Here is a 12,223-nt window from a genome sequence, read left to right on the forward strand (position 1 = left end):
TCTGTGTATGGAAGAAAGCAAATGTTGACTTGAATATTTAGGGTATGTCACTCCTCAGATTAGAGTTTCTTATCACCCTCTGGCTGTGCTTGAAGTTTTGGCAATGTGACATAGTCTGTTATTCCATGCACTCTCTCTAGGTGTAGAGTCTCATTTGTAAACTTGAGGACAAGTCAGAAAAGTTAATATTTTGTGTGGGGCCACATGTGAAGTGAGGAGGTTTGCACATTTAAGTCTTTTTCCATGTAAATACTCCTTAAAAGTTTTAAGTTAGGATAATAAGAAAGACAGATTTTCAGAAATTAAATAGGGAGAAATATTTCTACATTAAAGATCTTGGCCCTATCTCAACATTTGTCAAAAAGAACAGTTTATTTTTATTTTTAATTTGATTGGTTGGCTGGTTTTGTCATTCCCCCTTGAATCTTAATGTGTCTTTGCCATTTCTTCATGAGCTCATTGAATTTTAGGACCAGCTACTAACTTAGAAGATAGGAAATCACAGATGTGTGGCCACAGTTGGGCAGTGTGGGAGAAGGTGGGAACACATGTTCAGCTTGTTAGAAATTCATTTCCTTGAGGATGGAAGCTTTCCCCATCCACAGGTGAGCATACAGTGTTGTGCGAGAAAATGCTGCTTCGCCATAACAACAGAAAATACGGCACTGGGCCCTTCCTACTGCATTAAGAAATACAGTGTCTGTTCTGCGGAGAGAGCGTAGAGAGCATCACAAACGGTGCTGTCATTGCTTAAGGGGAAGTAGTACGTTGACATAATATATAATTGTGACCCCCTCATATACCTTGCTGTGGGTTGTGAATCCAGGCTAAAAGCTCTCTGGAGCTGTCTGAACCTTTTCCCATTACCCCCTGGGTATCCTTTAAAAGCAAGCTTGCAAGCAAAGGATCCTCCTGATGCATGCGTTGCCTTTATTAATACTCTCTCTCTAAAGCCAGGATTCCCGGTTATCTACCAATGGCTTTCATTTCACTGTATGGAACAGTCTTGCAAAATAAAGATTCTTCCCTTAGCAGATAAGGAAGCAGACTTGGAGAAGTCAGGTGACTGGGAAAGGCCATAAATAAAGCAATAGCACAGTGAGAGCAAGGTTCAAATCCAGGTTGCTCTGACTCAGTTTACCTTGTGTCTCGGGCTCTGGAAAAGTCTGCTTTGAGATCCGGTTCATTGTCAGAGGGTAATACCAGATTAGTAACTGCTGAAGACCCGAGAAAACAGGAAGAAACCAGTTACCCTGCATACCCAGTTTTGTGTTTTACTGGTTGCTAGTCACTCTGACTTTCCCATCTAACTGGGATAACTGGCCAAGAATGAGACTAAACCAACAACTTCCAGTGCCAACATGAAAGCAAAATAACCAGACAATGTTGTGAGAGAACTCTTATTTTTTATTTTTTATTATTAAATTTACTTATTCTCTTTACAACCCAGTATCAGCCCTTCCTCTCGTCCCAGTACTTTCTCATTTTTTTTTCTTTTAAACCCAAGTGGGGTCAGTCTCCCCACTTGACCCCAGGATTGCTTTTCGTTGCTTAAATCCTCAGAGATTAATCTCAGACTTCAGTATCCTGTAACTCAGGAAAGAGCAGGAGAGTCTGCTCCAGTGCCTACAGCTAGGCTTGCTGGCAGTGGTGCGAGCTGGCTGGGCTGCCTGAGCTTGCTAGTTGGCAGAGACAGCAGAAAAAAATGAGGCTTCTGATCAAAGCATTGTTCTTACCCTCATCTTGATGACCTGTGAGGGGTGGAGCTAGTACAAGATGACTGGAAATACAGGGGCCTTGAAACTTGACCATAGGAACTCCTGACCACACCATCTTTCCCCAGGAGTGCTTGCCTGTGTAATGAATATGGTATTTCCCACCTTGCTTAGAGGGACTTAAATAGAGGGAATTTTCTCCTTTCCTGTGCTAAGCATGAAGACGTATGTAAGCTGTATGAGTATCCTTGCATATATCCAATGACAGCATTCCAACCAGTATTTCCAGTGGTCAGATTCCCAATTAACTCTTTTCACCACCAAGTGACTGGTTAGTGAGGTTACTCATGAAAGGAGGGACCTCTTGTATTAATTGTACTAACTCTCTTGACCGAGTGACTGCTTAGTGAGGTTACTTAAGGAAGCAGGGAGCTCCTGTATTGGTTTAGGGCTTGGTAAAAGAGCTCAGTGGTGAGGACAGGTGCTGTCTATACGGATCAGCGAGTTCACGCTTTGAGACAAATTTATGGTTAGCAATAACGGGCCATTTTACTGCCTTGTTTTTACTTAATAAATTTTAATTTCTTTCTTTCCATAAATTAAAACATTTACCGTGCTATATCCTAATTATTAGATTTGTCACCTACAGCATAAATTTCACAGAATAATTGCCATTTGGGCTTTTAGGGAGACATCACCTTATAGTCTTTATTTTAATAATTGAGTAGCTAGATTTTCAGTAGAGACACAGTCATGCTGTGTTGCCTCCACTTTCAAAGGATGGTACTCATTAGAGTATGTGTGTCAGCATCATGGACTGACCAGGTAAAGGGCTGCCAGAGGAATGGTGTGAGTTGCAGAAATTTGAAAGATGTGCATTTTTTCCTTTGAAATACATCCCAGCTATTTTCCAGGATAGAGTCCTAGAGACAGTTTTTTTTAAAGATTTATTTATTTATTATATGTAAGTACACTGTAGCTGTCTTCAGACACTCCAGAAGAGGGAGTCAGATCTCATTACGGATGGTTGTGAGCCACCATGTGGTTGCTGGGATTTGAACTCCAGACCTTTGGAAGAGCAGTCGGGTGCTTTTACCCACTGAGCCATCTCACCAGCCCCCTAGAGACAGTTTTAATGAACTACATTTATAACTAATATAATTTCCAATAAAATGTTCAAATCCTAGATAATTAATTTGAGTAGGTTGCAAACCTTTCTTCTGTCCATTTGAGTTCATTTAGTTGAAGCCAGGTGGAGGAGCTACATATGTTCCTTATAAAATAGGAGCACTCCATCACTCCTGCCTTCCAGTCTGAGGAACCGAAGCCACAGAATTTCTAGTTTTGTGTTAGCTGAACAGACTCAAGAATATGGCCCTTTATTATTATTATTTATTTATGAAATGAAAGAGTCATAGGAGTGGATGGAGAAGTGTATGTGCTTACTGTTACATTTGAAGCCTGCACCCAGATCCATGCCTGCCATTCCCCTGATCTTCCTGGTGCAGAGCTAGGGCCAGTGCCAGTTGGTTCTTAGCTGGGTTTGACCAACAAGATGCTTTTCTGAAAATAGCAGCTAAGAGGAAGGAAGCAATGGGTGCTTTTCTTCCCTTTTCTACCTTTGCCAGCCCCCCTCTCCCTGCAGAGAGAGAGAGAGAGAGAGAGAGAGAGAGAGAGCACATGCGCATGCGCGCGCGCTTTGTGACTACAGCTCTGCAGCTCCTAGGATGCAGATCCATCATGTTCCCGGTATTCTCTAGAAGCCCCACCTTTCCTCTCTGTCCCTGCAGCCCTAGGATAGGGGTGACTTGTTGCTGTGGGGAACTCCCCCTAGTTGCCCCAGTGTACCCTCTTTGACACCTCTACCCTTCTGTCATCTGTGTAATGAAATCTTTGCTCTTAATTTGTTCTATTTTACATGCTAAGAGTATTTTCCTTTTCCTGACCAATACATTTCTAGAATAGCTTTGCTTTTATCTCATAGCTAGCATCATTGGGATGTTGATAAAGGGAATGGTAAGTTATTCATCATCTTAGCTAATGTTTAATCAGTTTGGTATTATAGTTAGGTGATGGGGCAAAAGAAGAACCAAGCAGAATGATACGACTGTCCCCTAAGAAGTCAGCCTATGAAGTGGGTGGTGCTTCTCCGAGGGCTGTGGGAGCCAAGGAGTGTTTGCATTGGAGTAGTGATGGGTAAGAGCTCACACATCCAAGGGTCTAGTTGGAAGCAGCAGTTTGTACAGAGGAACACACTAGTGTGGCCAACTAAAGAGTGCTGGGTGGGTGTAATTGACAAGAGGGCCAATTCAGCTGGATTATTTAGGGACTGACGAATCTCTGAGCACTTGGTGATGGGAGCAGTAAAGCAGAACTTTAAGCAGAGGAAGTATCTGAACACATCGATTCTAACAAAGGCTACTTTTGGAGAGGAGAATAGGAGGAGACCTCGAGGACAGGCTTTCACTAAGTGAAGGGGCAGAGCCTTGGTGGAGAAGGGTGGTGTATTAGTCAGGGTTCTCTAGAGTCACAGAACTTATGGATAGTCTCTAGATAGTAAAGGAATTTATTGATGACTTACAGTCGGCAGCCCAATTCCCAACAATTGTTCAGTCGCAGCTATGAATGGAAGTCCAAGGATCTAGCAGTTACTCAGTCTCACATAGCAAGCAGGCGAAGGAGCAAGAGCTAGACTCCCTTCTTCCAATGTCCTTATATTGTCTCCAGCAGAAGGTGTAGCCCAGATTAAAGGTGAGTTCCACCACACCTTTAATCCCAGATTAAAGGTGTGTTCCTTAAACTCGGAGATTCAATCTTCTGGAATCCATAGCCACTATGGCTCAAGATCTCCAAACCAAGATCCAGATAAGGATCTCCAAGCCTCCAGATAAGGGTCACTGGTGAGCCTTCCAATTCTGGATTGTAGTTCATTCCAAATATAGTCAAGTTGACAACCAGGAATAGCCACTACAGGTGGGTTTGCCTGGAATCCGGATTCCCAGCAGATACAGGAGGGAGATGATGTATTGAGGAATTTGGTGATTATTTTACATGTGCCTGACAGTGCATCAGGTGAAGTTTGTTGAACTCAGGGAGCAGGACTTCTGTGTTTAGGTAATAGCTAAGTGAATTCCACACTAGAAGACCTTTTGCCATGTTGGGATCACAGCCTCTCCTTAGAGGTCCCAGGCATGATTCTGGATTGTTTATTCTGCCCTTGGAGCTGGGTATACTTAATTTAGGGTATAAAAAATTATGGTTGCAGTGCTGCTCCTGTTTTACAGACATGCCAAATCAATGTGTCTAAGAACCGGTCAGTATCCCTGTTTACTGCCCGCCACACCTGGTTTCCTTCTCTAGATTCAGATCCTCACAGTCTCACCTTTAGTCATGAAATCTGTTGACTACCCATCCACTGTGTATTTCATCCCCGACTCTGGCTATCACAACCTCCTTATCTTTCGATGAAAGAATCAGCTTTCTAGCTGAGAAGTCATAGTATGAGTTCTTGTGTCAGAAGTCTACCAGTGGGACATTCTCTGCTAATTTATAAACTCCACAAGCCCACCTGTCGGCAAACCTCCCACATGCTGAAGACTGTATACTGAATCTTTCAGAAAGTTGGAGGTAGCACCTGTGGAGCTGAGCTTTTGGAAACAGATCTATAGAGCTAGAAGCTGGTAAGAAATAAAATAGCAGAGACAGGGGACACCTTAAGTGGCCTATAATGGGTTTGTTTGAGGTGCTGTTCTGAGGTTATGGAAAATGTAGTTTAAAGAGATAAAACTAACTCCCTCTACTCTTTGAAGATTCAGAGATGAGGTAGTGGTTACAAGTCTGAGTTCTGCAGTCCCACTGCTTGTCTTACTGTGTGTACCAAATTACTTCATCTTGATGCGTCCCTTCAGTACCCATAACGAGACATAACATGACAGTATCTACCTTCAGGTTACTAGGCAGACAACATGGCAAATGGGCATTCATGCTTGCCGTGGGTCATACCTGACACCAAAGAGGAGTCTCTAAAGGCTCAGCTTAAAAAGCTATGTGTTTGAGTACTGGAGAATTTTGACTTACTTCCACATAAGAGTTGGTAGGGCTAATCCTATCATCTTTATAGTCATTGAAATTAATTGTTGTCACTGAAAGAAAACTGGAACATGCTTTGGTACAAGTTGGTTTTTTGCATTCTCAGGCTACTCCTTTGATCATGTCATATATTCACTTTGTTACTTAGAGAAGTTCCAGAAACAAGTTCAAAGGCCAGAGGGTAGCAGGTACACTTTGAAAGAGCCATCACTGCCTCTGTGGAATTTTGCTGTTACCTTCATCCTCATTTGAGTTCACTATACGTGAATTGAGCACCATTCTTCAGTTTCTGACAGAGTCCAGAGATAGAGGGCTGAACAGAGTTCCCATTCTCATGAAATTTGTGATTATATAGAACTTCATGGAACAGATTTGATCCATTGTGTTGCAAGCACGAATGGAGCACAATTGAGGGAGGCCTAGGAAGGATAGTAACCACGGTACAGGGTGGTGACATCTCAGTAAGATCTTTCAGGGCCTGTAAGAGTGGGGATGTGCAGGCTTGTATAGGAGAACTGACCCATAAGTGAGAGCAGGGCAGGGTGTAGGAAGACCTGAGTCTGAAGGTGTAGGAAGGAGCTAGAGCATGCTAGAGCAGGGCCTTCTGTTGTGAGCATGTTTGGACTATAGAGAGACCTTAGGTAACAAAATGTGACAAGATACATGTTTAACAGCATCACCCTAGTGATGGAATATAGGCTTGAAAAAGGCAGGGTTGTCTCATCCCCACAGGTTGATCAAGGGCAAGGACAGGGACAAAGTCCTATTTATCTCTTTGTCCCTGATGTTCAGTACATTATAGACATTCAGGAAATATTTTGGAATGAAGACAGCTCAAGTTGAATTTTTTTCATTTTTCGCTCTATCCTCAGAACATGCTGACCTGGCCTTCCATCTGTCACGAGCAGCTTGACTAAGATCATCATAAATTTTCTTTTCTTGGCATTCTTTTAGCTGGTACTCTGTTTACTAGCCCTCTGTGCAACTGTAGTGCCATGACGATTGATGGTTATAATTCTGACCCTGAAGCATTTCAAGGCTCCTAAATCATCAGAAAAAGATTAAAGTATATTCAATATCACTCTAATGTTTGTGTGTTTTACTGCAGTCTTATTCTTTGGAAATTGATGGCTTATAAAGTGCCTGTGTACTTGATAAGTACACAGTGAGAATATGTGGTTGCCCACAACTCCAGACTCTCTCCTGGTACCAGAACAGGCAACTTACATGGTCAGAACAGAATGACCTAGGGGAGAAAGCATGCTGGGGCAAACGTAAGAGGAAGCAGACACTGGAAAACCAGTGAAGTCAGATAGCACATCAGAGAGGTGGAGACTGTAATAGCAGACAAACTGTGCCCCAGCCTCAGAAAGAGCACAACCCAGGGCTGGGGTTCTGGAATTATTATAGCTTGTGTGCCTTCACCCCTGTCACCAGGCTCAGATGGGGCAGAGCTCTCCCCAGCTCAATTAGTATTGCAATAACAACTGTTCCATGGGATGTCAAACACTGGCAAGTGAAAGCACCGATAATTAGATCATCCTGGTCCCCATGCACATCTTTCCTTGAAAGCCATGATTATTACAGAGCTGACTATTAAGAGACCCAGAAGGAAGACCTTGAAAATTCTGGAAGATGGCTGCATTGGTGACTTTCTTAGATTTCGAGAAAGAAGGATATGATGCCATCTCTGAGGGAATTTGTTTGGGTTTCCTTTGGGAGCTTGTGTTTTGCCATCATTAGAGATCTGTCTATGTTTTGTTACACAGTTTACTTCCAAGTCTGTCTGACCAGTCAGTTCTCATCTTCTCAGCTGAGAAAGCCTGTCTCCACCTGAGCCACAGGGATCCAGCTGCCACCCAGGCAAGGCCATGCTGGCTTCAGAGCTGCCTTCACTTATCACCAGGCTCCTTAGTCAAGGCTCTCGGGTCTCTTTAGAGGGCTTAGCTTTTCTGTATCCTAAATCCTGGGGTAGTACTAATTCCCTTCTTTCCAGGGCTGCTTTAAAGCTGAAGTAAATAGTTACTGTGAAAACTCACTGTAAAGCATCCCCTAACCTAACCTGCTAGATATAAATACTCTGTTACATGCTACATGCAATGATATAGAGAAGTGTTAACTATACCAGAGAACACCACACATCTTCCATTAGAATGCAGAACTTTATCTCATCTCCCAGGTTCAATAGCCTCACTGATCTTTCCAGAATACAGTGGGTTATTAGTAAGCCATTGAGTCCCAATAATGGGGTAAGTAGATGTTGTAGGTGTTACTTGGTCTGCAAGGTATATATTGCGTTCCTTTTTGGAAAACTGAGGTGGTTTGTCTGTAGCTGTCCAGAGTAGAAGTGGAGTATGGACACGGTTCTAGAACTTAGCTATCACACTATATTATCTAGTCTGTGACCTCCAAAGCTGTCCCCAGCCTTGGGACTGGGAGAGTAGCTAGTTGTCTCTTGGGTCTAGTGGAAGCTAAGAGCTCCAGGAGCCCAGCTAAGCCCAGAGCACAAGGCCCTGAGGACATTGATACTAGGACATCTGAAGGAGGTGGCCATGCCTGGGAGACAGTGCCCCAGCCCCTGACAAAGCAGCTGTGGCTATTTTGTTCTTACAGGTTTTTTCTTTTTTTCTACTTAGTGAGGCCATACCATCAGCCTCGTGGATTTCCCCCCTCCCCCTGGTCCCTCTCACATCACACTTCAGCACAGCAGGATCCTTCCCTGACATACCACACATAGATACTGAGTAGCTCCTGATTGTGTTTGCAGAGAGAGAGAGGGGAGTTAGTCTATGTAGTAACAGCTCTGCTGAGCATTTTGAAACTCTTCTCTGATGCTGTGTATGGGAAGGTTCCTGGGATGGCAGTTTATTAAGTGCCTGTGGGACTCCCTGCTGCACGCATGTTCCTTAATAGCTTTCTGATTCTCAAAGCTGACCATACAGAGAAACAGATAAACTCCTGTTGAAGGGCCCAGTTGAATATTCAGAATGATATCAGATAGGAGCAAAGCATCTGTTTGGCCTGTGGTTCTAAAGAAGCTTGTGTGGTGTTTGTAAAGGTTCTCAACAGGAGGTGTGTGGAAGCCGCGGTGATGACTGGCTTGGCACTGAACTGCCACATAAACAAGAAGTCCTTGTTTGACCGGAAGCACTACTTCTACTCAGACCTTCCTGTAAGTATGCTATGTGATCTGCACTTACAAGTTCTCAGCACTGGGGCCTGCCTTGGGGGATGGAAGCAAAGTCCAGGGAATACCCCACTCCTGTTTTCCATCAACCTTCTGTCCATTGCAGCAGGAAGTTCTGGCCAGCCCTAATGAAGGCAGGGGCCCCCTGGAGTTTCCTAGATTGGATGTGATTGTCCTGATTGCTGACTCCTTGCTTAGTCCTGTGCTTCTGCTGGTTCACTCATAATTGAACAGGGCCCAGGAGAGGCCAGTGCTGTCAGGTTCTCCCAGCCATGGTATTTGGTGCTAATTGCCTGTTAGGACAAAGGCTAGCCTTGTGGCTGACGCTGCTGTTAGTTCCCACTGTCACGGCAAATACTGGAAGAATGTGCCTCTTTTATGTAGACATTCCTAATAAGAAGGAGACTTCTGTCGTCTCCCAAGGAGCAAGTAACTGGACAGAAGTGGGCAGAGTAGTGAGCCAAAATGAGCATAAGGAGTTGAGCAGCAAACTCAATCTTTCCTGCTCCCCCCAAACTTAGAAAGGTTCTTTCTTAAAGTGATGTCAGTGGGAATAAGAGACAAACTCAAATGTTTAATCAGATATTCTAATAGCTGAGTATGATTTATTAAAAAGCAATAGCAATAAACATTGCAATGCATCCTTCTCCTGGAACTGAAGATTGGAAGAGTTGGGGTTTGGTGGTGCGGAAATAAGTGGATATAAATAAAAAGGAGATCAAGTAGGAGCCTGTCACTTCCCCACAGCCCCAACTCCACGAACTCTGTTGTATAAAATTCAAAGAAATGTTTCATTTTTCAGTACTAAGGATGCAGCCTAGGACACTGCACATGCTAGATAACTCTGTCTCACCTGACTCACATACCACACTGGAAATGTTTTCATTGTAGCTTGTTCTTCCTGGACTGGGCAGTTCAGCCTATCCAGAACAGATGATTATGGTATTGCACAGGACATGTTTATGCTACAGTGCATTTGTTGTTTATCTGAAACTCAGATTTAGCAAGGTGCCCTAGTGTTTTGTCCAGCAACCCAGACCAGAATTCAGGTTTATACATGAAGACTTCTATCTGAGCATAGGTAGGAAGTTAGCCTTCCTACAGTTCCCCAAGTGTGTTCCTAGGGCACCCAGTACCAACATTTCCCAGAGCCTTGTTAGGACTATAAATTTTCCAGCCTTACTCCAAGCCTGCATCAGAAACCTTGAGGGTGGTATTAAGCATGCTGTGGTTTGACATGTCCACTTGATTGTCTGAGGTTGTAGAAGTTTTAAAATCCTTTCACTGGCCTACTAGGGAGATACACACACAGACTTGGGCCATTGTGGCTTAGGGATCTCCTGCATCTGTGTGTGGCTTTAGGCAACACCCTTGCCCCCTTCTTGCGTTCACTACATGGCTTGAGGGATTGAATGAGGGCAACAGTATCCAGCAAGTACTGCAGATGCTTTAGCCATTATTTTCTCTTTATCTCCAGTCTTTTCATTGCTCTGTATTCTCAGCATGTGTTGAAAGTAATTCTTCTTTTCCATTTAGAGCAGTGGCTCTCAGCCCTCCTAACGCTGAGATCCTTTAATACAGCTCCTCGTGTTGCAGTGCCCCCCCCCACCACCATGAAATTGTTTTCATTACTACTTCATAACTGTAGTTTTGTTACTGTTATAAATCATAATAAAAATATCTGTGTTTTCCATTAGTCTTAGGCAACCCCTGTGAAAGGGTTATTCATCCTCTAAAGGGGTTGTGACTCTTAGGTTGAGAACCACCGATTTAGAAGGAGGGACAGCATCCTCACAGCAGCTATCAGTTATTTCATGCTCTACGATATCCATTAGCCAAGTGTGCTCATAGCACAGCACTTTCTGGCCTGAGGAACAAGGAAGGACAGTTGGCATGGTTGCCTACCTGTAAGAGCAGAACTCAACAAAGTAAATGCTGTGACAGTTGCTGTAGGCCATGCTGCAAGTAGATGGCTAACTGCTTAGCCAGCATTCCCCAATAAGGGGCTCAGCAGGAGCCTGGTGATGAGATGCAGAGTTTAGGCTAATGAGCTAAATGAAAACAATAAATTCTTCTCTTAGGGGCTTCTGACAGTGAGGTTATTGTTATTCCCCAAAATGGGGCTGCAGCAAGCAAGGTAGGATTTGTGTTGCTAATTGCATCATTATTAGGGGCAAGAGACCTTGGGTGGGTAATGGGGTAATGGGAAAAGCCAGAAGAAGACAGGTTAATTATGCCAGCAGTGTATAAAGTAATTTTTTTTTTGTCTCCTTGTTTCTCCTGTTATTTGGGTCTGTTTTAAGTGAACCTTTATGATGTGAAACTAAAAGTGAAGCGAATCCCAGCTTTCAGTTCTGGTCTAGCAACTAAATCCGTGTTTGTTTGCGAGCAGGCTGGCTACCAGATCACCCAGCAGAGGCTCCCAATTGCTGCCAATGGACACTTGACCTACTGTATCTATCTAGGGAAGAAACCCAGTCAGGTGACCACCAAGACAGTGAGGATCAAGCAGATCCAGTTGGAGCAGGACAGTGGCAAAAGCCTCCATGACGACCTGAGGTCACAGACACTCATTGATTTGAACAGAGCCGGTAGGCTGGGTCTGCCCTGCTTCTTCCAGCCCTCTCTGCTCCGGGGTTGTAGGCATTTCACTTCCCTTCTAGACTTTCTCAAGCCAATTGAGAAAGCAGACACAGGAGCCTGACTGACAGAGATCAAAATATCCATGTGGGTATTGGCAGAGCTGATGGGAGTGCACGGCCTAAACCATGCTCACTGCTAGGGCTGCCAATTATTCAGCCCTAAAATCAGACAGACCTATCTGCCCTGTCACGGCCCACAGCTGGATGTCCTTAAGCAGACATTGAAAGAAATGAACCAAAGTTAAAAATCGACAAGGTTCAGAAGTGGGGGAAGGAGGGGTGGGGCTGCTTAGAGGGTCCTGCCAGGTTTTCCCTCAATTTCCCAACTCCTTAACTGATGAGTCTGTCAAGCCCACGCCAGGCTGACTCACCTCTCTTTGGTAGGAATTGGCCTTCTTGAAGTGGTCCTGGAGCCTGACCTGTGCTGTGGAGAAGAGGCAGCCCTAGCTGTCAGGGAACTGCAGCTGATCCTTCAAGCCCTGGGCACCAGCCAAGCCAACATGGCAGGTAGAAGCTGTGTGGACAGTGTCTCTGCTCCGCATCATCTCCTCTCCTTTCTGGCACTTTCAGCATTTAGCCTATTGCACCCC

General features: G+C 44.2%; 1 protein-coding gene across 7 annotated transcripts in view; it reads left to right on the forward strand.

Annotated features, from left to right (window-relative positions):
• The window catches only part of Gatb (glutamyl-tRNA(Gln) amidotransferase, subunit B), an 81,523-nt gene that overhangs the window by 18,896 nt on the left and 50,404 nt on the right, over positions 1-12,223 (forward strand). For all 7 annotated transcript variants that reach the window (XR_375512.3, XR_003954307.1, XM_006501330.2 and 4 more), the window contains 3 exons: positions 8,863-8,976; positions 11,384-11,582; positions 12,018-12,140. Coding sequence is in view for 5 of the 7 variants with exons in the window: in XM_006501330.2 (XP_006501393.1) it covers positions 8,863-8,976; positions 11,384-11,582; positions 12,018-12,140 (436 nt within the window). In the remaining 2 variants the exon portion in view is untranslated. The remainder of the gene's footprint in view (positions 1-8,862; positions 8,977-11,383; positions 11,583-12,017; positions 12,141-12,223) is intronic.

The sequence above is a fragment of the Mus musculus genome, chromosome 3, assembly GCF_000001635.26.
Source record: "Mus musculus strain C57BL/6J chromosome 3, GRCm38.p6 C57BL/6J".
Lineage (NCBI taxonomy): Eukaryota > Metazoa > Chordata > Mammalia > Rodentia > Muridae > Mus > Mus musculus.